Source organism: Pogonomyrmex barbatus, unplaced genomic scaffold, assembly GCF_055798465.1.
Source record: "Pogonomyrmex barbatus isolate J1 unplaced genomic scaffold, ASM5579846v1 scaffold17, whole genome shotgun sequence".
Classification (NCBI taxonomy): Eukaryota; Metazoa; Arthropoda; class Insecta; order Hymenoptera; family Formicidae; genus Pogonomyrmex; species Pogonomyrmex barbatus.
In genome coordinates this window covers 5,083,018-5,110,881 of record NW_028297113.1, presented here as the reverse complement: position 1 = coordinate 5,110,881, position 27,864 = coordinate 5,083,018, and the positions used below count along the sequence as shown (strand labels likewise).

The 27,864-nt window shown below is 42.2% G+C and overlaps 2 protein-coding genes and 3 non-coding genes across 6 annotated transcripts in view; 1 reads left to right on the top strand and 4 right to left on the bottom strand.

Annotated features, from left to right (window-relative positions):
- Positions 1 to 3,032, bottom strand: part of LOC105427820 (uncharacterized) — a 14,788-nt gene extending 11,756 nt beyond the window's left edge. Inside the window, exon 1 of the mRNA XM_011639757.3 lies at positions 2,857 to 3,032. Coding sequence (XP_011638059.1) covers positions 2,857 to 2,862 — 6 coding nt within the window. The 5' untranslated portion in view covers positions 2,863 to 3,032. The remainder of the gene's footprint in view (positions 1 to 2,856) is intronic.
- Positions 3,033 to 3,162: 130 nt separating this feature from the next.
- On the top strand, positions 3,163 to 17,328 carry serp (chitin deacetylase-like protein serp). Of its 2 annotated transcripts, XM_089074587.1 has the most exons (6): positions 3,163 to 3,209; positions 12,578 to 12,765; positions 14,118 to 14,516; positions 14,654 to 14,975; positions 15,262 to 15,561; positions 15,641 to 17,328. In XM_089074587.1, exons 2-6 carry the CDS (start codon positions 12,717 to 12,719, stop codon positions 16,167 to 16,169), a joined length of 1,599 nt encoding a protein of 532 aa, XP_088930713.1. In that variant the 5' UTR covers positions 3,163 to 3,209; positions 12,578 to 12,716; the 3' UTR covers positions 16,170 to 17,328. The 2 variants fall into 2 exon arrangements, with proteins under 2 accessions (XP_088930713.1, XP_025074209.2); XM_025218424.2 differs by lacking the exon at positions 3,163 to 3,209 and having other exon boundaries at positions 6,394 to 12,765.
- Positions 17,329 to 21,497: 4,169 nt separating this feature from the next.
- Positions 21,498 to 21,598, bottom strand: TRNAY-GUA (transfer RNA tyrosine (anticodon GUA)). The gene is made up of 2 exons: positions 21,562 to 21,598; positions 21,498 to 21,533 (listed from the first exon to the last, which is right to left on the bottom strand). It is a non-coding gene; the product is annotated as a tRNA-Tyr (tRNA).
- An 863-nt stretch (positions 21,599 to 22,461) lies between these two features.
- Positions 22,462 to 22,562, bottom strand: TRNAY-GUA (transfer RNA tyrosine (anticodon GUA)). Its single transcript has 2 exons — positions 22,526 to 22,562; positions 22,462 to 22,497 (listed from the first exon to the last, which is right to left on the bottom strand). It is a non-coding gene; the product is annotated as a tRNA-Tyr (tRNA).
- A 71-nt stretch (positions 22,563 to 22,633) lies between these two features.
- TRNAY-GUA (transfer RNA tyrosine (anticodon GUA)) lies at positions 22,634 to 22,727 on the bottom strand. Its single transcript has 2 exons — positions 22,691 to 22,727; positions 22,634 to 22,669 (listed from the first exon to the last, which is right to left on the bottom strand). It is a non-coding gene; the product is annotated as a tRNA-Tyr (tRNA).
- Positions 22,728 to 27,864: the final 5,137 nt, after the last annotated feature.

The following is a 27,864-nucleotide window of genomic DNA, read 5'->3' as shown; positions in this document are numbered from 1 at the left end:
AGTTCGTAATTATTGCTCCATCGTTGGTCGAGAAAAAGAAAAACAATTACAAATGAAACGAAAATGTGGGAAACGTGTCGCATGCTTGACCGTTTATCTTCACTTCATTTTCTCCCCTTGATTCTTATTCCACGCCATTCCATTCGTAATGTTTGCACTTAAGCAAAATCCATCAAACATTTTTTTTACTGCTTCGCGGAATGATTCCGAGTCACGCTAAACGTCGCAGTGAGGGGAATGCACGGGGGAGTCCACTCAAATCGATAATGCAAAGTCTTTTTTTAAAGTGCGAACTTGTTTCCGCCGTAATAAAAAGTTCAACTCGTCGTAGACATGGACTCTTTTTCATCGATATCGTTGTTGAGAGATAAAAAAAACATAGTTAACTGCACGGATAAGAATTACGCAACGGAAAAGAATTACGTTTATTTTCTTTTACCTTTTTTTTTTTTTTGGAGCATTGCTCTCAGGATTTGTATCGCACTCGTGACTATCTCTCGAATCAGGCCAGAATAATACGTTTTCCAGGCAGCGGAAAACGCGCGAATAATCGAGAATTACTTCGCGTTCGGTCACACATTCGACCGCGATTCGCGTGCCGGGCGTGTTAACACTTTTTTCTCCTTTTTCTTCCACGGGATTTCCGCCAAATGGGAGCTGCGGGATGCGAACTTGGCGGCACTCCAAATTGACTAGTGGAAAACCCCACGAAAGAGCGCGAAGATTGTTGTATGCGTAAGGAATAACCGCGAGAACGCATCTCCTTTCTTTCATCTTCGATCTTTGACTTAATTCCGAAGTCTCGGAGGAGTCGAGAGGTCTGTAAGTCGAGAGGATACGTCGCGAATTCCCCTTGGAAACGCTCGCTGTGCCCGACAATTCGCGAATTTTAACGTTCAAACAAGACTTGCAGCCAACTAAAAGTTTCGAAACTTCAAGAGTCACTCTCTCGAGTCGAACAATCTTGCGGAGAGTTAGAGTAAATTACGTTGCGTGGGAACTGCGAAAGCTCCGTTTCGCGAAAATCTCGCGAAATGCATTTTCCCTCCCTTCCCCCCCTCTCCCCACGATTCGATTTCATCCAACAGCCATGAGACGCGACAATAAAAATATCGTGCGCCACGCTATTCCCTAACATGATCAGAAACTTTCATATTTTAATAATTTTATGGCACTCTTACAAAATTGATACGTTTATAGGGTTTTACTTTATTGAAAAATATCGTGCGCGTCTCGCGTGCACGTCAGTTTTTCGTAGACGGGTTTATTAATCAGGGATTATATACTTTGCGTCGCTTATTCGATCGGACATTTTACGTGAAGGGAGCCAATAAAATTTTAATGTAGCGTACTCCTTTATGATTCTTCCTAAAGTCTGAAAGGTCATTAGAAATGAATTACGGCTGGCTAATCGATTGGAAATGCAAGAGGGTAGACTGTTAATAATATAATACCGATTCCCATAATTGCATAAAGAGACACGCTTGTTCGTGACCATGACTGTAGAAGATCTCGTCTTCCTGTATGGCCTTGGCACGCGTCGGCGGTCGATGAAGGCAAGAAAAAAAGCGCGGAGATCGTTTTCTTGGCACGATGCTTGTCTCGACTAAATGAAAAGACCCTCGCTCGGTACCGTTATACTTTCTGACAGTTTTCGCGCACGTTTATTGCATATGGAAATGTTTCCAAACAGGACGAAACAGTAATCTCGTGAATTTCTGACAGATTGATCCCGCCTAGTCATTTTTTTCATAATGGAGTTAAATTTTCAACCTCAATATTAATATCTTATATAAAAGAATATTTAATTTTTTTTAAGTCCGATAAATTCGTGGTGCCCTTTATAATTTTTTTTTTATACAGTCTGTTAAGTTACGTTGATTTTAAAAATGAAAAGAAATTTAAAAAAATTTGACAAAAGAGCCGTTAAGTAAAATGAAATAGAAAAAGTACGGCAAAAGAAAGTTTCTCATGTAAAATATAAAACGTCCATTGTATGTGTTATACGCCTTCGAATTTCTTTGGTTTCCAGTGCAGCATATCGCTCGTAAACTGAATTCAACAAGTTTTCGTAGCGGCCATCCCGGCCGCTGTAATCTAATTCAATGTACGAGGGACATCGTAAAATATATTTCAGAAAACGTTCAGAAGCGATAAAAGTGAAGAGATAAAACCTAACGAGGTAAATTCATTTTGCGTAATGCGTGTTTTATACATGCAGAAAAATAAATATATAGTTAGATAATGTTATATATAGTTAGATAAATTGAATGACAGTTAGATAATTGACGATAATTGAATGATAGTTAGATAATTGATGATAATTTGTGAAAAAAAAAATACTGTACAAAAAATATTCAATTTATTTTGGCAATAACTGTTATTGATTTAATTTGCCTTCTACGATAGCAATTGTTTGCGGTGCAATAGCAGCGGTCTACTGATCGTTTAGGACAATCTTTTCGACCCACCTGTATGCTTCTTGCCTAGTTGACTTTCAACAGAGACGCGACAGATTCTCAGGCGGAAAACGATTGGCATTTTTATTTCAATGACACTGAGAAAGCAATCTATACACCGATCAATTCCATCAAATATAATATATATTTATGATAACCGTACGAAATAATTTCATGTATACCAATCACACAAAAAGATGACGAACTAGATTGACGGACCGATGGATCCGTTCATTTACATCCGTTTCATTTCACTTTTGTAAATCCCGGATCGCGTCTTTCGTAAATCATAATCAGTTCGAGATAGAGTCGGAGTCAACGGGCGCGTACGAGGTGTTTACACGCCTACGTCACTTTGACGAAATGGGCACGCGGCGTCGGCAACGCAGGATCCTACCTGCATGCTCCTGATCGCATGCCAGAAGATCCTGGCACGATCCTCCGAGGCGTCCGTTTATGTGGTCCAGGATTACGACGGGGTTGCTCGCACACTCGATCTCCTCGAGGTTCGAACTGCGACTGGATCCGGCCGCGCGCGCGGCAGGACCGTGTGCTTCGCCTCACGGGGATTGCCAGTGGTCCGGCGGCCACGGTGTGGGAAGGGGAAAAAGCGAGGCGGACAGAGGGTTGTTTTCACTTTGCCGGTCGAGGGTGAGGACGGTGGTAGTGGTGGTGATGGTGATGGTGGTGGTGGTGGTGGTGGTGGTGGTGGGCCGACGCTTATCGGTCGCCGGCCGATGAGCCGCATCGGCAAGTGAACGCGAAAGATCGGATGTGGCTTAACGCCCCGTTCAATTTTTCAGTTATCCTCTCTACAGGAAGAGACGAAAAAAAGAAGAGAAGTCGCCGCGAACGCGCGCCTTGTCCATTTTGCCTTTCTATTTCATTTTTTAAATCGACTCGATCGTTGCGCTTCTCATGGTGAACCTTATTTTCGAAATGGACTTTCCTCTCACGCATGTGTGACAAATCGAAGCATTACACGATGATCATAAATAGACCCCTCTCTTTCTCTCTCTCTCTCTCTCTCTCTCTCTCTCTCTCTCTCTCTGTTTCTTCGCGTTCGTTTTATTCTTTTAAATTATTCATACACACGCGCACAGATTTTAATTAAATTAGTCAGAATCAAGCTAACTTTCCTCGAAGCTACGTAAGGCTATTTATACTGCTGCTACAATTAACTTTTCAATTATCTCAATAATTATGTCCGAGAAAAAAAATAGAATTTTAATTAAGTGTAATTAGATAAGAAAAATAATTATGCTGAGATAATGTTTTAATTGATGTGTATGCATTATTGGAATTTTAAAGTTAGAGATCGTTTCCATACCATTTTATCGAAATCTAAATTCGATAAAAATCTAATAAGTTTAGTTTTGCTTTTTGTCGGCTATTCGTTATTTTTCTTGCAGCAACCAATTCAATTGATTGTTAATCTACGGTAACTGCTACGTACCAATTATATTTTGCCAATTAAACTAATTACGTTTCTCGTAACTGGGGGATGGGAATACGAATGATCCATTGATTACTGTACTTTAGCACATCAAACAAAGATTAAATATTTATTTATATTCCATAAGGATATAGATATACTTTCTGTACACAAGAACAACGCAGAATCAAAACTTTAATCATAATCGATATTCTATTGTTGTCACAAAATAAATTATATATATATATATATGATTTGAGTTGTAAGAAATGTACTATGAATTGAGTCGTACAAAAGTAAAAAAGAATAAAATAAAACGGCAAAGAAATTAAATCGAATTTAATAAAAATTCTCAGAAGTGTGGAAAAAGAATGACAGCATGTTTTCAATCGTAGAAATGTGAATTCTGAACTGAAAAGACTGAAAATATAAGATTGTCAAGTTCATATTAAAAATGAAGGGAAAAGCTCCTATTTTTGTTGACGAATAAGAAGGTAAACAGACAAATAAGAAGTGAGCGAAGAAGCAAAAGGGTCTTATTGATACGTCAAATTGACTCGTGGAAATTGTCAAGGTTGGCACCTAAAGGACACGGCGAAACATTGAGGACCTTCAGAATTTGGGGCACGTTTGAAAGCATCTCCCAATTTCAGTACAAGCATCAGCTTCATATCCTATTGAATTGAAGGAGAAGGGGTAACTACACAAAAGTCTGTAAACGTTGTCCTTTTCTGTTTTAGTCGTTGCTCCTCCAACGTTTTGCCCGCGTTGACAACGCGGTAAAATTAACATGAAAACGCGGAAAAGTGTCCAGAAATGGAACACGCGAGAGAAAATATGAAAGAGATAATTAAACGCTATACCGTAGAAAGAATATGTGTACGTGGCGGTTGTGGTAGACAGACGTAATTTATTATGTCACGAGGAGAAGTCCAAGAGCGCTGATAAAATGCGCCGGATAAAGGTACGGAATAATGCACCCTTACGCCTGCCAGGGGATACACCCCCGCGAAGGGATATCACCATTAGTAATGTCGAGTAAACGCAAATACAAAGAGAGGAATGGAGAAGCTGGTGATGTATGAAACGAACGTGATCGCGCCCCTTCGAGAAGAGATGAGAAAAATTGCAAGGGGAACAGAGGAGGATTACAGGAGGACAATGCGAATTTCGCATTGTGCGAAAAAAGAAAGAGGATTCGCCATGACGAGTCGAGGATGTTCAGCAACAAATGGTCGCCGGGAATAGGATCGTTCGGAGAGATTGCACCGACGGGATTGGAGGGAAAGACGGAGGAGCTAGAAAAGAAAGAGAAAACCCGCGCGGTGACAGACAAATGAGTACAAGTGCGCGACGGCTAGGACCTTCCGTGCTTTCTTTCCAACCGTCCTGTTTACTGTCATATGTCATTGCGATACGGAGGAGAAGAAAGCATTTCGCTTCCCGGCTGTTTTGAAAGATCCGAAGGATCCCGCGAGGACAGGTCGCGAGATTTTAGCAGCTCATCGCGCGCGCACGATGTATACAGATTTGCCGTCGGCATCTCTGATTTCCCAGTCCATCGACTTCGATAACCTCCCCCTCTCTCGAGCATCCCCGAGGTCGCTAGACTGCCGCGATGCAGGAGATATCGGATCAGATGCACCGTTGGTCACAGGTGGAGCGAGATAAATCGAATCGGGGGGGGGGGAGGGAGGGAGGGAGGGAGGGAGGGAGGGAGGAAGGGAGGGAGGGAGGGGAACGATAAGGAAAGATGAGGACACGGTCACGTGAGGAGGGGGGACGAAGAGGACGCGACGCCGGCGCGACAGGAACCCCGTAGGTCAAGGTCATCACCAGCGGCCACGCAGGGGTGAGAGCGCCGGCCGTTTGTTACGGCCCTGGAGGTCCCGTTTCTAACGCCGGCGGCGACTAGCCAGACTCGTGTGCTCGGGATGATCTTCCGACTTCCCTTCGTCCCGCTGAAATCGATATACCTACATACCTGTTCCCGACAGCCCGACCGGTCCGCGGTGCAGGCGAAACAGGGCCGCGAGGGTCCTGATGCGCCACGCCACGCAACGTGCGCGCGACTGCAACGTAATTTCCAGCGGCACGTGTCACGCTCGTCGCGCGTGACTTACGGCAATAAATGCTCGGGGTTTCGACGCCGTTAAACTTCGAAAGAGAGCTGTCGCCGTCGCACGATTCGGCACGGCGTTTTCATGCGTGAACGTGCGTAAAAAAAAAAAAAAAAAAACAGGTCGATTCTCCCTCGCGGACACTTACGTGTCACCTAAATTACCCTGATACGCGAGGCGATCGATGGCGTAACGCGCATTCACATTACGTGATCGATATGTCATAAGTCCTCCGAGACTGATCCGTATCCGGTAAATTGAATACCGGTGAGGACACGCGTTTGCCCATTTAGACTTAAGACGACCTAATAATCGACAGTCAAGGTCTTGCGATCGAGAAGAGAGGGGAGGGGAGGGGAGGGGGTTGAATATCTCGAGGGTGTAGTGCTCGCGAAATTGTGCATCCCTTATCGAAAATCGTTCCTATCGATCATTGACAGATAAATATGATGCTTTCAGTTGATTACATATAACTCGTTTATCTCGAAAACACGTAAATTATATATATAAGTTATATGTATAAGTTATATCTCTGTCAATTTTGTTAATAATTTTATTCATATCGATTTTATTATCTTCGAAACATATTATATAATTTGAAAAAGAATTTGAACAAGAACAGGATTATTTTTGTAATTTCTTGCCGCTACAGAAAGTGACCAGTCTTGTTTTTATATTGGAAAAAAGTTCCGTTTTATCAAACTGTATACTATTATCACTTATCCATGTGAATTGAAATGTCTCTCTCAGAAAAATCATGTTTTTTTTTTTCTACTGAATCAACTTTCGATTCCGTCTGAATATTTAATTACGTGCAACGATCAATGAAGCCTTCGCAAGGAATAACGCGGAGAGAAATTGAGGCGTTTTGATGCGGTCTAAAATCGAGAACAGGCTCGTGCGAAGTTTTGTGTTTAGCAGGCAAGATTTAGTGAGGCCATTCGGTCAACTGCAGGTACTAAACTGCGCATTCTGCAAGGTGTGCACATGAAATCCCTTGCACCGTGAAATAGAGCGCGAGTCCCTGAATATTCAACAGTACGTAATACTCCTAAAGGACTTTCTATTTTCATCCGTCTCAAATGCGGGAAATATAAATAGCCTCCACCTTGAAGATGTCGGTTTCGAGGAACGATTTTCAAGGTTTTTTTTCCTTAAAATATCCAATATACCTGGCTCATGTAAATTAGAAAGAAAAAAGGGATAAAATAAAATATGAAATATGGCGATGGTGAAATTCTATCGCATATAAATCTCCATATATCTGTTTACATATATTGCGTATTAATGTTGCTCGAATTTACATGTTTTATGCAGACGCCGACCGCCGATCGATGGATAAGGCCGCGGGGACGGCATTATCAAACCGCGTTGCGTTTATTTCATGACATCATTACGAAAATTGCGGGAGAAAATTGCGACTCGCAGTTGCTCGCGTTTCTCCGAGGTATTGGGAAATTTCACGATGTCTCGTTGCATCGTGCGACACGTTATGCATCCAACGCCGTCTGACTGGCACTTTCGTGCTCGCTTTGATTAATTCAAACTTCGAGCTTTGACAATACGTCGCGTGCCTGTGTGCCATAATTTGTACGTAAAATCGAGCGGATTGCCTCGTCGCGTGAGCTTTGATAAAAGTCAAAAAGAAGCAGCGAAAAATCCATGTAAACTATTTCCAATTTCGTGCAAACGATTCACTTGCAAATTGATCGAGATTTATCGATCAATGCTCGGAGAGGAGAAATCTCAGTGATCGATTCGCGATGGCAGCATCGTTCGGTAGCGCGCCCGCACCGATGTACGATCACTCGCAATCATCTAATTAATTTTTCTCGTTGATCTATATACATGTTCTATCTAGATCTTGTAAGACTCATCTAACACCATTAAACTATTTCTTGAATCAGAAATTTGCTTTGAAGATGCAAATCCGTGAGATGATGATGAGCCCCCGATTCGAAAATCTTGCGATCGAGAATCGAGAATCGACAGCAGTGTGCTGGATCAACGAGAGATGGAGTTTACGGTAGAAGCAAGCGATTCTACACGGTGTGCGTAAAATACCGATGGCGGCGATCGGTGACGCTTTGGCCGCGGGCAGAGAAAGCTCACCGCCTCGAAGGCTTCGTCGAAGGTGCTCCTTTTGCCGCCGACACGCGTACCGTTGTCTCGTCTCTTCTTTCCTTTCACCGCCGTGGCATATGTCACGTCAGGGCCGCACCGATCTGTCCCGAACTCGATCCTGACTCTCATCCCTGGCTCGTCCTCTTCACGATGATAAGGAAGCAAGGGATCCCCGAGGGATCGACTGCCTCTATCCAACCCAAGATTCATGGTACGCGGTATCCCGCGACGTAAACCTCTCTTGCGGTTCACTTACCGTACAGAATTTACGTCGCTCGTAAAATTTAAAATTCGTAATATATCGAAATTCCCCGAAGAGTCCCGCCGAAGATCGTCGTGTGCATCAGCCCGTAGAATCGAAAACTATAACTAAGCCAAACGTGAAATTATACCTAAATCGCTCTATTTGCTGGGGAACTAAATTATGTACATGTTTACGGCCAGAGTGCCGCGTATGCCAGTGATTTTTTTTCACTATTATTATTATATTCGATGACATTACCATTGACATTTCGTTCCGAAACCTCTTTTTCTTTAAAGTCCGTCGATCCAACCGATCGCATCGATCATTGCGCCTCGCTTCGTGACAAATTAATTCCGTGTGCCTCGCGATAATCGATCCCGCGGATTTTTCTCTTTTGGGCGTGCCGACGGCTGCATATCGCCGACGTTGAACACTACACGGTGGATGACCTTATCGATAACGCGATCCTCCGAGGTCTCCGTGCCGCTTTCTAAGTCGCAGTCCGGTGATGAGGAAAAGACGCGCCGCGATCACGCTCCGTTCGGCGGTTGCAATTACGTGAATCATCGTTGCACTTACAAACTTACAAGACTCGATCGCCGGCTCAAGAAAACGTAACCTGCCGCTCGCTCGACGAGGATGGGTGAACGCATCCTCCGCGTGCACTTCCTGCTCTCGCGAGCGAAACCCCGACATCGCGGATCGCGATCGAGGAAGTCGTAAGAGAAGGATCTTCTCATCATGAGGATTTTCTCCTCTCACGACGACGATTTAATGATCCACGTGGTCGACGCGCGACGATCAATCGCGGCGCGTAATGAATTTGGGAAAATGTCGATCCGAGCGACGACAAGAATGCCGTTAAGCCGTGTAATTGGAGGATAATGATAGCGCGTTCCGATACTTTCGCGCCGTTACTTAGGCAAGCTAAGTGGCATTTTGCGCGGTTACTTAGTTTTATATCTGGCAAAGGGCAAATTCCTGACGCGTGTGGATCCGCGACGGATCCCGGACGAAGAAGCCGATGCACCCGCGATCATATCGGAAAGAAAGACGAGGATCGTTGAAAGATCGAGACAAGGCGTAAAGTAGCGGAATGAGTAACGTTCTCCAAGATGTAAGTTTATAATTTTTGTAGCCGTGCGTTTTAGATCGAGACATACTTTCTAGTTTACACAGTTTCGAGTTCACTGCTCAGTGAACATTGTGTCGACGGTTGCACCATATGGAGAGGCGCGCAATATCCGATTACTACTGGAAAATGAAAAACATCATGCACTTCAGAGATATTTCATTTTTTTTTATACGCGAACATATTATAAAAAATAGAATTTTTTATCCGAGCGAAAATCATTCGAAGTAAACGCTAAAAATAGTTGAAATAATAATAAAATTGAACACGCACGAATTCTATATAAAAAAAAAATCTTAAATGAAAAAGTCTTAAATAAATAAAGTATTGTCGACGCGCCGTAACAACGTATTCACCGAATCGCGTCGATCGTCGCGTTGCACGATCGCGCATTGCCGCCATGGAATTCGCAATCGACAAAGGATGCATTCTCGCGCGCGAGTCCACAATGCTTCTCTCGCCGAGTAAACGAAAAGCGATTCCGCGCCGGAATCTGCCGGAGAGATTCGCGAGCATCGCTTGGCATTTATCTCGACGAGAGTCGACGACGATGGTGCAATAAGCGCGTCCGCCGGTCTGTCCAAAATGCCAAACAAACCCTTGCCCTCCTCTCCCCTTCTCGCTCCTTCTTGTGCTTTGACATTTGAAAAAGCAGATCTGCCCGGACGACGCCCGCGGGTAATTACCGGGCGCCGTGTTGCGTCGAGAGGCGGTGACGCGCCGCTTTCGAGAGATGATTGTGTGTCACGATATTGTGATACTTCGATCTATCGGCCTATCATTAATCGGCACGAGAGGCATCCGGCCCGCGAACGAAACCCGTTGCGTCCACGACTCCGTTTCACTTTCGACCGCAGATCCACGACGACGACGATGATGATGATAGACGCGATGCGACGCAACGCGATCGCGTTTCGTTCGCGTAAAAATAATATCGCAAGAAAACGCAATGCGACGGGAGCGACGGGAACGAATATTTATTCGCTTCATTTCTCGGCGTTATGTAAAAATCTTAGGTCATTGTAGAAAGCTGCCGCGCGACGCAGGCAAATTTTCGCAATTGATTGATATAAACAAATATTACGTAAAACGCTCGGACGCTAGTGATAACGTTAATAGTATCGTTCGCGCGACTTTCCAGTAATTACAACCGGGAACGCCCCATTTTCTACTCGGCTTTCATACTCGGTCTACGATGCGCGTGCACGGCAGACAGATTTGCGACGTGCACGAACTACTTTACTACATCGCCGGAAGTGCGGATAAAACTCCCGAATGCATACTGGATGCTGCAAACGCGGTTACGAACCCGTAGATAACTCGAATTGTTGAAAACGTTGCAACGTTTCGTTGCTACAAGAGAGAATTTCAACAAACGCTTCCCCCCCATCGGGGAAACGACTGCGGTTTAAAGCCGAAAAACTAAGAGACGTTTAAGAGACGTTTAAGAAACGTCGATTGAATCCACGATGCGTGAGAGGCAAGTATCATCGTTATTTCTTCGACGGCGTCTCAATGGCGACGATGTCTCCGCAATCCCGGTATTCCGATTGCACCTTCGAAGCGCTTCGCGTTCCTTGAACGTCCCTTGATTTTATTCGCCGAAATACTACCGAAGGAGGTCGTTATTCTTTCGACCTTGACAAACTTACGTCATCCGTTACTTCTCATCATTTTCTCGTCTTATTAACGTGAATTCTTCTAAAATATCAACGACGATTGTATATCGATTGTATATTCTTCGTTTGTGCGAAAAAATTTGAAAGCTATCCTAGATTTCTTTAAAATAAAATTGTATACAGATATGATTAATATGAATTAAAATTATTTTTAATTATAAAATTATTTCGATTTGCTGGTTGCAATTAATTTTACGATGTTTCATGCGTAAAAAAAATATATATATATATATAAATATATTTCCTCGTGTTGTAATATATATAATATTATAATATATAATATTTTCTTGTGTTATAAAAAATACTCTACATAGTAATTGATTGTGTAATCGTTTTATCATTTTTAGATCGCTCGCCATAAATTTTCGTGTCGCTAAACTTAATTTATGTACTTTCGATTAATAACGATAGAGATAAAATCAACGAGAATAGCGAATCATATACCATATCGTATGGGAATTTTATGCGAGGAAGTATGAGGGGTATTCAAGAGCCGAGAGATTAGTTGACGCAGATATTTCTCTTTAAGCTCCTAGGTCGAGGTCGTACGCTCGGAAAACTTACCACTGACACTAGATAAATTGCTGTACCTTGTACTTTCATACTGCCGAGAAATTATTGACCAATCACTCTTCTTATAAACGAGCGATTAATGATAATCACAGATCAAAATATCTTCAAGGATCTCCCTATCAGGATTCACATAGCTTTGCAGAATTATGGCATGGATAAATAAACCTTATACCGTCACTGCTTCGAATTTACGGTTTTGTAACATATTCTATTGTTTTCAAAAATTATCACATTATATGAATATGTCAAACGTTGCTATAACAATTGTGCAATTATATCATTTTTAAGATGAGAAAGAAATTTACATTGAACGTCAATGACTGCAATCGACTTAGAAGAATGCAAATACTCGCTTCTTCTAGTTGAATTTTCATCTATTGGTATATCGTATTTGAGGTGTCTTGGACGATACGTACGTTCCTGGTGGTACGATCTACGCGGGCGGTAATGCTCAAAGATGAGAAAGAGGGGACCCTGATCGTGCACCGTCGTGGTGGTGGCAATATAAGGCCCGACGAGTGGCGGGCCTCAGCCAGTCCGTAAGCGGTACCTACACCTTCAAGGTCCGCGTCCTTGAAGGCGTTACTCGTCCTCGCCCAATTCGTGTGTCGTTAGACGAAGAGGATCGCCGTTGGGCGTCTCGCGGCCGAGATCTAACCTGGGTTTCCCTCGTAAGAATTAGGGTTCTTGCCTAAGCACTTGACTCCCACCCGCGCTTTACCCCGCCCTCGGAAGTAGTGAACGGCTAACGTCGCCATCTCTCCCCGATCAGTTCTCTTTCATCCCTTCTTGAACAGCCTTCTTTGAACAGCGTTTCAAACGTCAGTTGAACGGGAGTGATTGAGGGATAAAGAGTTGGGTGGTACCCTAGAAGCAGCTTGTGGCAAGACGACTACGACGACAACGTGATCAAGGAGAGGAAATTGCATTCCCTGTTGAGGGTCAGGACTATGAGGTCCTCGCTGGTGCTGCTCCTGGTAGCAGCTTTCGTCCTTGCCGGTGAGTAACAGATTTCTCTGTTCAGCTCTTTCACCGATATCGCTCTACATTAGCCGATACTAGTGTATACGGCTATCGTATTTCCGCGTGGCGGGGCAGCATGTGAGAGTTCTCCAGGTCTTACATCGCAACGTATGTGGGAGACGATTTTTACAAAATCCATAAAATCGCTCGATCCAAACCGCATTCTTTCATTGATTAAACGCGTTAATTATCTTCCGCCTTTTGTTTTGCCTTCGTCTTCATAAATTGCATAAGAATTACTGCGATTCAATTTTGTTGAAAATAATCTGCAATATTGTGGGCGATGTAAATGTAAGCGTACGTTCTTCATAAAAATCTTGAATAATTGAGACTATATATTGAATTGAGACTATTAATTGAATTATTAGAGATACGTGTATAAATATATTTTTTAAGAACAGATAAAGATAAAAATTTAAAAAGTGCTCATAATTAATTAAAATGAGAAATATCTCTCGGACATCGCACAAATGGACACGTGAGGTCGCGCAGAGCCATTCAAGATGGCGAAAGTGCCACTGCAATCTGGCGCTTGACATTTTCATAGTCTATTCTTGTAGTTTCCGCCATGAAGTCTCGAAGCTGGTTTTTCTTTTTTTTTTTCACGTCGCAGACAAGTTTGTGTAGCGATAGGAATAATTCAATATAAACGGTCGATCATCGGGACGACAAGTTGCATAAGAGATTAGAGCGTGAAAGCTTCTCGGTCCGGTCGGTCCCGGATGGATGACGTCACTGCCGTGCCCCGAGCCTCTGAAAATGGCGCGGGTGGGGGCACAACTTTCCCTGTTTGTCGCTCCGCTCGTAGTGAAGTCGTCTCATGAGCCCGGAGGACCAACGGGATTGAGACGTTCGTTTATTCGTAAGCTATTTCTTCAAATCATGAAGAAATTCTGTATAACGTTTCTAAGAATCAAATTTGATGATTAAAATATTAATTCATATCCTTAAATTCGCAAGATTGTTAAACAAATCTTGCTTTGTATTTTTTTTTTTATAAAAAAATACGCGGAAGAATCAAATTTTTAAAAAAGTTGATAGATATAAATCTTACAAAATAACTGTAAAACATTAAAAAAACATATAATTACTTGTACATAGTATAATAATTGTGATAGGCAGAAATGTTGTAATATTAAAAATAAATTATAAATATTTTTTTACAATCCATGGAAAGACAGGAATTTAATTACAAATTTGTTATATTTATATTAACAAATAATTAAAAAACGAGTGCGTTTTTTTATCTAAGATATTATTGAATCGTATAAATAATTAATTATAAATCAAATTTCTAATACGTTGCAAACCACGTAATTTTCTCTTAGAGGGTTCGAACCGAGTTAAGCGGCAAGAGGAGAAAAAGGAAGAGAGCTTCGAGAGCGAAATCTGCAAGGACAAGGATGCGGGCGAGTGGTTTAGATTGGTTGCCGGCGAGGGTGACAACTGCCGCGACGTTATTCAATGCACAAGCTCCGGTCTGCAGGCGATAAGATGTCCGGCCGGCTTGTATTTCGATATCGATAAACAGACTTGCGATTGGAAGGACTCTGTCAACAATTGCAAATTAAAGAACAAAGAGAGGAAGGCCAAGCCCCTGCTTTACACCGAGGAACCGCTTTGTCAAGACGGCTATCTCGCGTGCGGTGACGGGTCCTGCATCGAGAGAGGCCTCTTCTGTAATGGAGAGAAGGATTGCACTGACGGCTCTGACGAAAACATTTGCGGTAAGTCGAAATGAACAAGTCGAAATAAGCGGCATTCTTTGGCACTCAAGTGATCATACCGACCGCAAAGCGAAAGTCTCTTAAAAAGGAATGTCATAACTCAAAATAATTGTAATCTTCTCGATATCTTTCTCTAGATATGGACAACGATCCCAACAGAGCTCCACCATGCGATCCGGCCGTGTGTACTTTGCCCGATTGCTTCTGCTCGGAGGATGGTACCACGATTCCCGGTGATCTTCCCTCCAAGGATGTACCTCAAATGGTCACGATTACCTTTGACGACGCTATTAACAACAATAACATCGGTCTATACAAAGAGATCTTCAACGGCAAACGCAAGAACCCGAATGGTTGCGACATCAAAGCGACCTTCTTCGTCTCTCACAAGTACACCAACTACTCCGCGGTCCAGGAGATGCACAGGAAGGGTCACGAGATCGCCGTCCACTCTATCTCGTAAGAATTGACTCTCTTTAATAATATTGTCATTTCTCTCATTTACATGCCATTTAGAAAGTTCCGTTCCGATTTGATAATCTTCGCAAAGTTAGCACGGAGAGACCTGTTCGTGTGCAAGATTCCAGAAGGATAGGTTCACAAATTCGTAAATCGGAGGGCAGGTTCACGAGCATGCCTGTTCCTACGATGCATCATGTCATGTCGTTCATGGCCATAGTCATAATTGTTAAAAATCAGAACACGGTCACTACACATAATGTTTACATGACAACTTTGGGGCAAGGCACAACGACGACGAGCGCTTCTGGTCGGACGCAACCGTCGACGACTGGGCCAAGGAGATGGCCGGCATGAGGATCATCGCCGAGAAGTTCGCAAATCTGACGGATAACAGCGTGGTCGGCGTCAGGGCGCCGTATCTGCGGGTCGGCGGTAACAATCAGTTTACTATGATGGAGGAGCAGGCCTTCCTGTACGATTCCACCATCACTGCGGCCCTAAACAATCCCCCATTGTGGCCATACACTATGTACTTCAGGATGCCGCATCGCTGTCATGGAAATCTTCAGCATTGCCCCACTAGGTCAGGAGCATTAATCTCGAACGAAACGTAAATGACGGTTATCTTAAATAATAATAAATGAAATGTTAAATGTTCGCAGATCGCATGCCGTGTGGGAGATGGTGATGAACGAGTTGGATCGGCGCGAAGATCCACAGAACGACGAGTATCTGCCCGGCTGCGCCATGGTCGACTCCTGCAGCAACATCTTGACCGGCGATCAGTTCTACAATTTCCTCAATCACAACTTTGACCGTCACTACGAACAGAATCGCGCACCCCTTGGTCTTTATTTCCACGCCGCTTGGCTGAAGAACAATCCCGAGTTTCTGGATGCCTTCCTCTACTGGATCGACGAGATCCTGCAGAGTCACAACGACGTATACTTCGTGACGATGACCCAGGTGATTCAATGGATCCAGAATCCTCGCACTATCACCGAATCGAAAAACTTTGAGCCCTGGCGGGAGAAGTGTTCAGTGGAAGGACCTCCGGCATGCTGGGTACCGCACACTTGCAAGTTGACCTCGAAGGAGGTACCCGGCGAGACTATCAACCTCCAGACTTGCGTGCGTTGTCCCAACAACTATCCTTGGGTGAACGACCCGACCGGTGACGGTTTCTTCTAAACTGCCGCGAGCGCGATTCTCTTTCTCGTCTAAGTCAAATTCCTTTTTCTCCTTTCTCCTCAGTCCTACCGATCCTTTTCTTCCCGTATTAACCTGACGTTGGTCGAAAGACACGTCATGAGTCCTCGCGGTCAAAGTACGACGCCGGAAATCGCCGACTGACGCGTCAGCCAAGTATCCTTGAGGTTTTCGAGAGGCGACGAAGCACACGGGAGAAACGAGGAGAAAGATTCGTCGTTAGTCCGTTAGATTCCAGTGACCGCTCTTAGTTGTCAATAATTTTCACTGTTTTTATCGTTGAAAACGACGTATCTGTGATGATTAATTCTGTTCAGTTGGAATAGCACGGAGTCTAATGGACTGAAGATGAATGGAGTAAAAATGAAGCTCTCTATCCATTCTTTGCGTTCACAGATGTCCCTTCAATGACGTTTAACTTAATGACGTTCAGCTTCGTCCTTAAGTCACATCCGAAATTACACTCCACGCTGTATAAAAGGAAAATCGCCGTGTCTTTTCCCGCGCGTAGCTCGTTATCAGCTGGTGATCAAAGCTAATGTTCATCATGCGCCAGCAATCTGTGATAGACTCCCGAAAGCGACGTCTCCGAAGTCCTCGAGGTGGCAACGGTGGCCGCGTTGACCGATTGTATGACGACGATGACGATAACGATGACGATGAAGACGACGATGACGAGAGCTGCGCATTCCACTCGAACTTCCGGCGGAAGCAAAAGCAAAATGTTTGCGCTCTACCCGATCCCACGAGGAGAAATCGCGGATTCTTCGATGGCGGCGACTTGGCGATCCGCGCGAGTGGGATTCCATATGTAATATATAACCATGTCCCCTTCCGTTTCTATCGCATCTCCGATTTCCCAATGAAAGCCACGACTGATATCGATCTATCGGTGAGTAGGCGCTTTCTTTCCATCGAATTCCCCATCCCGTCCTCAGAAATAATCCTCGAAAAACCGCCAAATCAATTGTTCCCTAATTCGAAGGGTGCCCTTATTTTTTTTAAGGGTTCGCCGATTTATACAAATATATATATATAAAAATTAAATATTGCGTATGTATATTTGTAAAACTAAGTGATACTACCAACGTAGCGTTCTCAACGAATTGAATAAAAGATTTTGAGAAATCTCACACACACACGAAGAGAGTCTGTTTCGTTATTTCTTTTCCTGGCACGCTCGCGGCACGTCCATTACCCATTACGATTCTTTGGTTGGAAAGTGGGGCACGCTTAGGCCCCCGTAAACTTGACCGCCATTCCGGAGGAAGAAAGAGGAAATTTTTTTTTTTCTAAGACGTGAGAGGCGAATGAAAGCGCGGGTGAACCATGGTTCATCCTTTTCATTAATTCTCTCATTACTCTGTCGCTGGTGTAGATCCGCGCTTCCGCAAGGTTTTAAGGCGGGCTTGTTCCGAGTTAATTGAAATTAATGTGTCTCGTTAAAATCATGCGATACAGACGTGTTGCGGTGAAGGTATCCATTGCCATGCGCAACCTTGTTAGCATCAAAGGGAAATTCCGTTTCGCGAGTCGCAAAATTATCTCTCTAAGAATGCATTTTGCACGCCAGCTTTTTGGTCAGCATTCCTGGGAAGGATTTTCAGAAATCCTACAAACGATGCAACCGCAAGACACATGCAGTTATATGTGCATCATCGTAAGATTATAATTCAATTTATACATCGTGTTGGAGGGGCTCGTTTTGATTTCATAATTGCTCTGAAAATTTCGCTCGTGTGTCTCAACTGTCGCGGCCTTGATCTGAATTCGATCCGTATCGATGATGCGATAAATTAAGGACGATATAATTCCCCTACGATCCTCGAGAAAACTGAAAGCGAGAGTTCAAGAAAGCGTCCTGAATTTCAACACAACTGTAATAATTCTTTAAGGATGAATTATTGAAAGGAAATTGAATTTACATGCATTTGTTTAATTAATATATTTTTAAGTATTTAAGTATTTTTAAGTAACATTTCATATTTAAGTATATATAAATATATTATTAAATTCTCAAATAAGCAATTTCTATAAAAATAAACATTACACGAAAAAAAAAACCAATTTACAAAAGTATCTAAAAATTTGGCCAGATCTAACAATAATTTTATTAGGCCAAAATAATTATGTAAGATATTCAAATTGATTACTAGATCAAAAATTTGTGCGATATTATTATCATACTTAAATATTTTAGGTAATTATTTTGATGGCTCAAAAAAATTATTCTCAAATCTGTTCAAATTTTTAGATATGCCGGCAGAAACAGTTTTTTCCACAGTATATATATATATCTCTTTATTTATGATTAAAAAGAGTTCACAGACTAATTGCAGCGAGATAGATGAGAGTTGTAGTTCGTAAGTAACTCGTTTTCGTAAGTAACTCGAGGTGCAGTAAATAATTATATATCCCAAACGGGAGATGTGTAATCATTTATAACAACGTTGCACGCGAGCTTCCACGCAAAATTCGAATTAAATCGCGAAAGAGTGAAGATGCGAGTAAGCGTGTCGCGCGCATTACAATGGCTCATGATGAAGCGTAATTACGATGAGTGGCTCTCTTTATCCTATCTTAAACGGTTGTCAAGTCTGCCTTGCTAATTAAGGAGGATTAACGGCATTACGCTGTCGTTATATGGAAGATGTGATGAGGGACTCTCACACGGACACACACACACACACACACACACACACACACACACACACACGCGCGCCTTTAATAATACGTCGTTTTGCATATCGTCGTCCCACCGTTATTCCTTAGATCGGCGAATCGGGGAAAAAGAAAGGACGAACGAGAGAAGGAGAGAAAAATAATGGTAATCTCGTGAAATACCAACCGGCCGCCAACGGTTGCATTCCGATGCAGCCTCTCTTTCGTCGCCGTTTGAGCGTTGTTTCGAGACGGGCTTAATCAATGTCAGAAGAATTCTGCGATGAAACTTTTATTCCGTGGGCAACATGTTCCTCAATCGCGATCGAGCGATCTTCGTAAACGAGAAATTAATCGTTATATTTTTGTCATATTAATTTCGTGCATGCGAAAAGATTAGAAATCGTATATATATTTATGCTATGCCTTGATAAGGTATAGCGACAAACGTGGCATTATTCTTCTTTTGTTACTCAAATGCCTACTCGCGTACGTTCGCGATTTTTAATCTCGATAAATTCTTCTTCTTAGATAATTTTTCTGCGTCACGCGAATGGGAGGTGCACCCACGATCAAATTCCATCCATCTGTGGAATCTGCATCACGCCAATAGATTTCGCAACGACAAAGATGATATTCTTAATGTCTTGTATTGCACTTCATGCATGGCTTGTATCTATCAGCCTTTCTGTATTGGATGTTGCACAGAGACAATCTCATTCCCAAGAAATTTCTATAGTGAAAAAGTTATTAAGATGTTATTATTATAGGATTAGAATTTATATATACATATATATATATATATATATATATATATATATAATATGATAAAAACGCAATCAATATGATTTTTACATCAATTCTGATTAAATAGATATTGCCATTCAATTCTTTAGACCGACTGTTCATATCGATTTGTAGAAAGAAACCTTTCTTCCTACATGAATTAATTACACATCGCTAATTGCTCTGAACGCAATGCGATTTAATGGACAGATTTGCGAGGATGGTTTAACGGTCGAATGACAAGGGAGGCAATATTGATCCCTTGTACCGAACGAATTTTCTCCTCTCCTCTCGTGGAATGCAACATTTCTCGCGCAGCGCCGTTCGGAACACTCGCAAACGGCGCTAAACGGCGCAACCTGAAAATCTCGCATAAGCGAAAGTAGAGAAAGCTGCTTGTCTCGCGGAGCCATGGCAAGGCCGTTGCTGTTTAAAGACGAAACACGCCTAACAGCGTCGTCCAGATGCCATACTCACGTGCGCGACTTCCAGATGTGCCACTGGGTATTAATCGTTCATCCGCACCAAAATCGATTATCTTTGGCGAACATGATAAAACTTTTATGGTATCGAGAGAGGATTGTTATCAAGCCTCAAGTTTATCGCGGTGGATATTAGTTTTGGAGCAATATCATTTAACTCGACGTGTCTGCGCGTCGCTCAAACACGCTTAATTATTTCGAAATGTCAAACGTCTTTCATGCAAAATTAAATGACTCAATTTGAATGAATTCTAGTTTTAGTACATGTAAATTTTATAATATGATAATTTTATTTATCACGTGTTCCAACCCAAGTCGGAATTTTTCATGAAGACTTTTACGGCTTGATTAAATTCTAAATTAGAGATACACTACAAGGAATTTGAGCAACTTGAAGCAATCTATATGTCGTAAGCGTATCCGTGCAATTGCGAAGTTCCGTCTATGTAAAGTCGCGTACACGTGCATTATTAATAATAATCCGCCTCGGCGAAGAGAACAAAGATAGGGGGGGATGCAATTTCGGAAGCTGGAGGTAGCGTACGTTATCTGGCGCGCTTCCGGTGTGCCAAGGTATATAACTGGGATCCGAGCTAAAACAAAGCACGCCGGGCCATTAAGCCGCTTGCAAGTGCAAGAATCCCGATAATGGAATATTTAATAACTTCTGCTCTCCGATCGCACGTCGGACCGGCGTGGCGGCTGGCGCGCCTCGATACCAAGCCGAACGAAGAAACGGTGTGGATCGGTGAAATTGACTCCTACTAGGTCAGTGGGTGACGGAAGGCGAGTGACGCGGCCGATATTCGTCTATCTGTTTGCCATGGTTTGTTTTCAGTTAGGCGCAGATAAATATCGTGCCGCCTATCTCCGCGCCTTTAATTGAAATTCTCCTTGCTCAATGAGATCAGGGGGGCGGGTCCGGAGATTTTCTTGCATTACATATATATTTTATCAGTCGATAATACTGTAACGGGCGATTTAAAAATAAAATCCAAATTTTATTATGAACAAACATAACAGACACTTTTACTTACTGCATCAGCGATGAATGAATTTAGCAACATGAAATTGCAGACGATGTAAAACGTATATAAAATAAATCAAATAAATATATAATTATATTTTTTTTTCATATACGAGTATAAAATATTATCATTTTTAACATAAGAAATTAAACGTAAGAAATTTTAATCGTGGAAATTTTAGTGGTGATATACAAATAAAATGTAACATGGTGTCTTCGAAAGCTCCATGTATTATAAAAAATAAAAATTTTGAAATAAAAGCATAAAAAAAAATAAAGCGTACAATATTCTTATTATTGCAAAAATGTAATCAGACTGTGAAAATTGTCTTACAATATGTGTTAAAAAAAATTTCCTTCGAGCCGGATTTGAACCAGCGACCTATGGATTTCTTCAGAATGGGGATGCTCTAAACCTCTACAGTCCACCGCTCTACCAACTGAGCTATCGAAGGATTGTGGTGAAGGTTATTTAAAAGATCTAGATCTATCAGAAAATATTTATAATAAACAAAAAATATTTGTATACTGCATTATATATATTTAAATAATAATGTAAAATAAAACCTCCTTTAAATCGAATTGGAATATATAACTTACTAGATATTTTCTAGAAAAGTAATCAATTGTCTATCGCTAGTGAAGCAATTGAAGATATAAAGATACATATATTTGTCTATAAAAAGATGAATAATAACCTGTGTGTTTTTTTACATACTCTCATCAGCGTGGCGTAGAATATTTAGTATTTTAAGAAAAAAGATTCTTGGAAGATGACAGTAAAAAATTTCTTCAAGCCTGATTTAAACTTATTGATTTAAACTGATTGATTTAAACTTGGATGTCTATTTTTAAATATGAATAATCAGAGCCTACTATTCTATTAGTTATTAAAAAAGGTATATATACATATTATTATAAGATATTACACTAATAAAAATATGATATCAGTATTTAAAATAAAAAGTTGGAAAATTTTTACTTATTTAATAAAATTTTTAAAGTTCAATATAGCAATCTACAAAAAATTATTATTAAAAGAAATTTCATAAACAGTTTTTATTAAATAAATAATTCTATTAATTTTAATAAATGATTTTTAAGACAAAAATTTTTAAAAATTATTAGCAAATAATAAAAAAATTTCTTTCGAGCCGGATTTGAACCAGCGACCTATGGATGGCTTTTTTGCACAAATAATTAAACAACTACAGTCCATCGCTCTACTAACTGAGTTATCGAAGACTCGCAAACCAATTTTTCGAGGTTCTTAATTAATTAAAAGACGATTGTATAGAAATTAAAAAGAAAAGATTTTTCCTTCGAGCCGGATTTGAACCAGCGACCTATGGATGTCTCTTTTTGCATAAGCGATTAAACAACTACAGTCCACCGCTCTACCAACTGAGCTATCGAAGGCTTGCAAACCAGTTTTTTGAGGTACTTAATTAATTAAAAGGAAATCGTATAGGAACTAAAAGGAAAAGATCTCCTTCGAGCCGGATTTGAACCAGCGACCTATGGATGTCTCTTTTTCAATTAAATAACTACAGTCCACCGCTCTACCAACTGAGCTATCGAAGGCTGTTGTTGAACGCATTTAATTGAATCATCATAATTGATAAAAATGACCAGATAGCCCGTAGTGTGTCATGTATGAACCCGCGTGATAAGACTGCGATTTGCAAAACAACGATACAGATTTACGACATCGTTGCACCGGCCGATTATTTCTTGTAGCTCACCGTGTTCCGGCGCGTTGCCGCGATATTAATGTAACACTGTCGACGTAAGACAGGTGGAGAGCGATATAATAAACCATATCCCGCTACCGGCGTTACACGAGCGTTCCGCATGAACGAGCGAAATTTTCTACTCACTCCGATTCCGTCGAATCGCGGCGACCGATTATCGCGGATCGATTATTCGAGTCGAATAACGAGGATAACTGCGCAAAGCTGCCCGCGTAACAAGACATTAAATTGCCAGATAGGACAACGTATGACCGACTGACTCAACGCGATAGAAAATCCTGCGGATAAAATCCGCCCCCGGCACGAAGGAAAATCTAATCTCGATAGAAAGTGATTATGTAGATTTCGTGGCAAAGGCGAACCGCGCCGAGACGTTCTCCATCCATGGCGGAGAACCTGCCGCTCGAAAACACCGAACAAGTTTAACTCCCGCGCGTCATCTCGTTGACCCGCTGCCTTTCAACTTTTTTTCCAGCGCTCAATTGCGCTTTATCGTGTTCAATGGACTTAATTAACGTACTATTTTATTTTTACCGTCTCATTGAAATCCGAGCTGCACGAACAAAGCCCTACCCCGACCCTGATTTGCGGGTGTCGCTGAGAGTCGGTAGTTCGAAATCTCCGAGCGGGAGCTCGCATATCGCCACACCTATCGTCACCCACGCACATTCCGCTCGCTTTTCTCCAGGAGAAAATGTCACGGTGTGTGAGTTGTCTTTGAATCGCGGATTAACGAACGACACGAGCGCTCGATTATTGATTAAGATTACGATAACGATTACGATAGGGAAAGCAGATTCATCAATCTGCCTTTTCAGGCAGATCTTCCGGCTGGACCCAAGGCTTCCCTTCGGACAAGCAAGGACGCGACCGGAAGATCGATCGAGCGATCGTTGGTTGCCGCGGTGAAGTGCATTATACGACCTCGAGACCGTCTCGTCAGTGTCAGCGCAAATTTCTCGCGATCGATCGAGCGGCGCCGTTATCGGCGGCCTTGTTATCGGCTCGCTTCACGGTTCTTTCATTTCCATGCGTTTTAATGGCGATCGAGACGCGATATCGGAAGAATTTTCGTAGTGAAAGGCATGAGAGCGGGCCGTTTGCGTCCCGAGGTTTATGCGACCGCCGCAGTTCGTTAATGGGCTCATGATTGATATCTCCGTTTAACGTCGCAATACCTCTAGATGATGGAAAAGATAATTAATGGCATTTTCTTAATTAACCCATTTGTATTTCGAGGCGCGCGTGTATTTTTTTCGTCGGTATGCATGTATTTATATTAGCCGGAGAATTTATCGAGGCATTATATTCGTAGATTATTTACGAGATGCGGATCTCTGTGTATAAATATCGAGATAGTACGTTGCCGGGATATTTTTATCCACTCGCGAATGAAAACGAAATTGAATTCAAGAATGACACGAGAGAGCCTCGGCATCTTCCACTGTCGCTTTCAACTTTCAACTCCCCGTAACCATCGGATCTTTCCCACTCGACGAGTTTTCTCTCTCTCTCTCTCTCTCTCTCTCTCTCTCTCTCTTAATGTCACTGAATATACGTTGAAGATGTAATGAAATACCTACGTTTATTACGACACCACTTATTATCCGCAGGAGGATCTTATGAGAGAGAGAAAGAGAGAGACTTGTTAGAAGGCAACGTATAATCGGCCGGATTGAATAAAGCTCAGAAGCGTTACACGATTTTCTTAACTGCGAACATACGTTTGAATTATGAATTCATCACGAATAAAGTGGATTATGATTGCAGGAAATTGTTTCTTGGTTTTCTCACTTGAAGGACTGGCCGGTAAAGTATCGCGAGATTAAATGCAACGCGCGCTGTTAAAAGTCATCATAATCACTCGATAATAATTATAGTCATCGCTATTAAATAGAGTCGTAATTTCATGTCTGACGACAAAGATATCCAACGCAAAAAATGTAAGTGGCAAGCAGGACTGGTGAAGGAAAATTCTGTACGCGATGATTCGCGTCAATTAATTTATCTATTCGAGCGTTTCGAGGGGCATAAATGGTGCTTGAAAATGAAATGCAATTTGAATCGAAGATAATGTATCGTACAAACAAGCGCTGACGTTAAAGCGTTGACCATAAACGTACCATACTGTACTGTACGGTGCGAGCCGCGTAACGGGATTTTTCAGCCGTGTCGTTGCGACATCGTCGCATTATTCGCACAAGCGGGGTCATTCTCATACTTATGCACATACGAGAATATATGGTTGGTCCTGGCGACGAATCTTCCCGAGATTGCGCGGATAATGCGAACTCCTCCTCATCCTCCTTCTCCTCCTCCTCCTCCTCCTCCTCCTCCTCCTCCTTCTTCTCCTTCTTCCCTTCTTCTTCATCCGCCGTCCTCGCTGCATCTACGACTTCGGCCCTGGATTACATGACGTACGATATTTGACAGTGAAAGTTCTCAGCGAGGCTGTGTGTTATGTTATGTGCCCTCGAGCTGCCATGCAGCACGAAAACCGCCCCTTTTTGCGAGACTTCCAGCTCCGAGGACGCTGTTTCGGAGCGATTAATTCCAGAAAATTTGCGTCAGCTAAATACGAGATAGGATCGAATGTCTTCCGAACTCTCAGGGACAGCCTGAAACAGCGTTTCTCGATTCTCTCTCCTTCTTCCTTCTCTTCTCCTCTTCGCTTCAGCGATCCATCCATTAATGGAAAATAATCCTCTTCGAGAATCTTCCTGCTGTAGCTGTCGAGGGGTAAAGTCGCAAGCTGTTTTCCTCATCGTGGAAGTTTCCTTCATGACTACTAATTGTATAACCTAATCTAATGGCGATTTAGATGCAAAGTAGGCAAAGGGAAAGTGAGACTTTCTGAAAAGTGAAGCGCTTCCTCTCGCGCTTAATCCTCTTATCGTTATCTAACACAAAATTCCTCCGCGTTTCTTTTTTTCCAAGCGACGTGAGGTCGTAGGCACATTCAGGAAATTGCCGATGATCCTGATCCGCTGGCGGAGAGCTATGAATTTCATATATGGATCGATAGCTCGTTCTAGGGACCGCACCGTCCGCCTCCTGCGCACCGCACCGCACCGCACCTCTTCAGGGGCAAGGTCGACCGCTCCCCTACCACCGTGGTACGCACGTGTGCACACACATGTGCACGTACGTGTGCACGCGTGTGCACAGTTCCATCGATATAAATGGGCGTTTGCACGTGGCTGCAGCCGCAATCGGCTTCTCTCTTTCTCTCTCTTTTAGCCCTGTCTCATTTTCGCTCTACTTTCAGTCTTTCATCCAGGACATGGATATATCGCCAACTCGTCCGAGCGGCGATAGAGCCAACTCGACCCTGCGGACGAACTGGTGAAAGTGACAAGAGGCAAGGTCGTCCCAGGCCGCCAGAGAGTTACAAAATCAGAAATTCCTCGAAAACCGTGCGAGAGGCTCGGGCCACGTATCAGAGCCCGGTATTCGATCGATCGTACGAGGATAACTTGCGCAAGGTTTATAAAAATTAAAGATTGAGCATTAAAAAGGTACGGACCTTAAATGCCGCGAGATTTGCGAGATGTTCGGCAACATGGAAAACATATCCGTATCCTCGTGTCGGCATAAAGAATGCTGGTCTTTGGGGACCGAGCGGGCGAACTGTAGCAGTACATTTTGGAATGAAAAATGTTATGTCACCATGCAGTTCCCCGTTCAGAATTTGTGTTCTCTTTCTATCTAGAAAAATACAGAAATTTCGGTCGAGATGGATATTTGATGAATAAATACATAAATATTTCTGACAGAACACAATTAGTCAAGTTCCCATGATTAATTCACGAGTTGATCGAAAAAAATGATAGCGCAACCTGCTCCATTTTCCCATGACTTATATCTCCAGTATAACAATTAAATTTCACCAACGATTTCTAACGTCGCAATTCGAAGAGGTGCATCGCTCTTCTTCACGAAAGCGTGACAAGGTGGTCACCCATTCGGGTGATCATAAAACGGTTCCGAGATACCCAGGTGCAGCCAACGTTCCGAGAAAATATTGCAATCTCTAATAATGATTTAAGAAACGATTATTTCAAGCGGACAATCTGGAATCCACTTGTTGCAACTTGTGTACTGAAATCGCCGATAATCCACATATGTATGTCCTTGTGAGAAAAACTTTGTATTAATTTTGCAATCTTAGTCGTATTCTAATTGCAAGCGTGACATATCGTCGCACATCGTCGAGCGAGACGTAACAACGTGGTAGTCGAGTTACGTGGATCTCATGAAGAAATGAGTAGAAATAAATAACGTGAAACCATCCATGGCAGATTTCCGGGATGTCACCGCTCGCAGATCACAATTCATGATAGCCATTTGATTACACGCGTAACGATTGATAGATCGTTTCCTCGTAGATAAGCGATAAGCGACACGGGAACATGCTCGTGATGCGTTTACTTAAACGACGTTAAAGATATACGGCTGTGAAAACGTTTTCCAGCATGAAATATGATTTTCCGACGTGGCGTAAGCCATAAAGATCGAATAAATAGAGATAAAATGTGTGTTATATAAAAATTGACTTTACAAAATATTTTTGTATTATATATAGTTATATAGAAATTGGTTATTTTTTTTTTTTTTTGCTTAAAGAATCATTATTCATTTATATCCAACGAAATCGATTTATCCAGAAATAAGTAATCACTCTCTCAGTTGAAATCATCTGCTTTTTATATACCGTTTTTAACTCACCTTGACTTCTTCCAAAATAGATATGAGCCAGACAGTAGTATGACCTCAGATTGATTCTTAATCTTTGGAAATATGTATATTAATAGTGACATAAAATTAAATTAACTTTTAAAGCTATAAAAACAGAAAGAGAGGGGGGAGGGAGGGGATTACGACACAGAGCTTCGGCTATCGGCTTAACACTTGATATTTTCTTTCCATAACTGAGAATTGCTTCTACGAATCTACCGCACAGGGAA

Coding starts and splice junctions, on each gene's coding strand:
- serp (XM_089074587.1), top strand. CDS start 12,717: ATGAGGTCCTCGCTGGTGCTGCTCCTGGTAGCAGCTTTCGTCCTTGCC. Junction 14,517..14,653: donor CTCTGACGAAAACATTTGCG/GTAAGTCGAAAT, acceptor ATCTTTCTCTAG/ATATGGACAACGATCCCAAC. Junction 15,562..15,640: donor CTTCAGCATTGCCCCACTAG/GTCAGGAGCATT, acceptor AAATGTTCGCAG/ATCGCATGCCGTGTGGGAGA.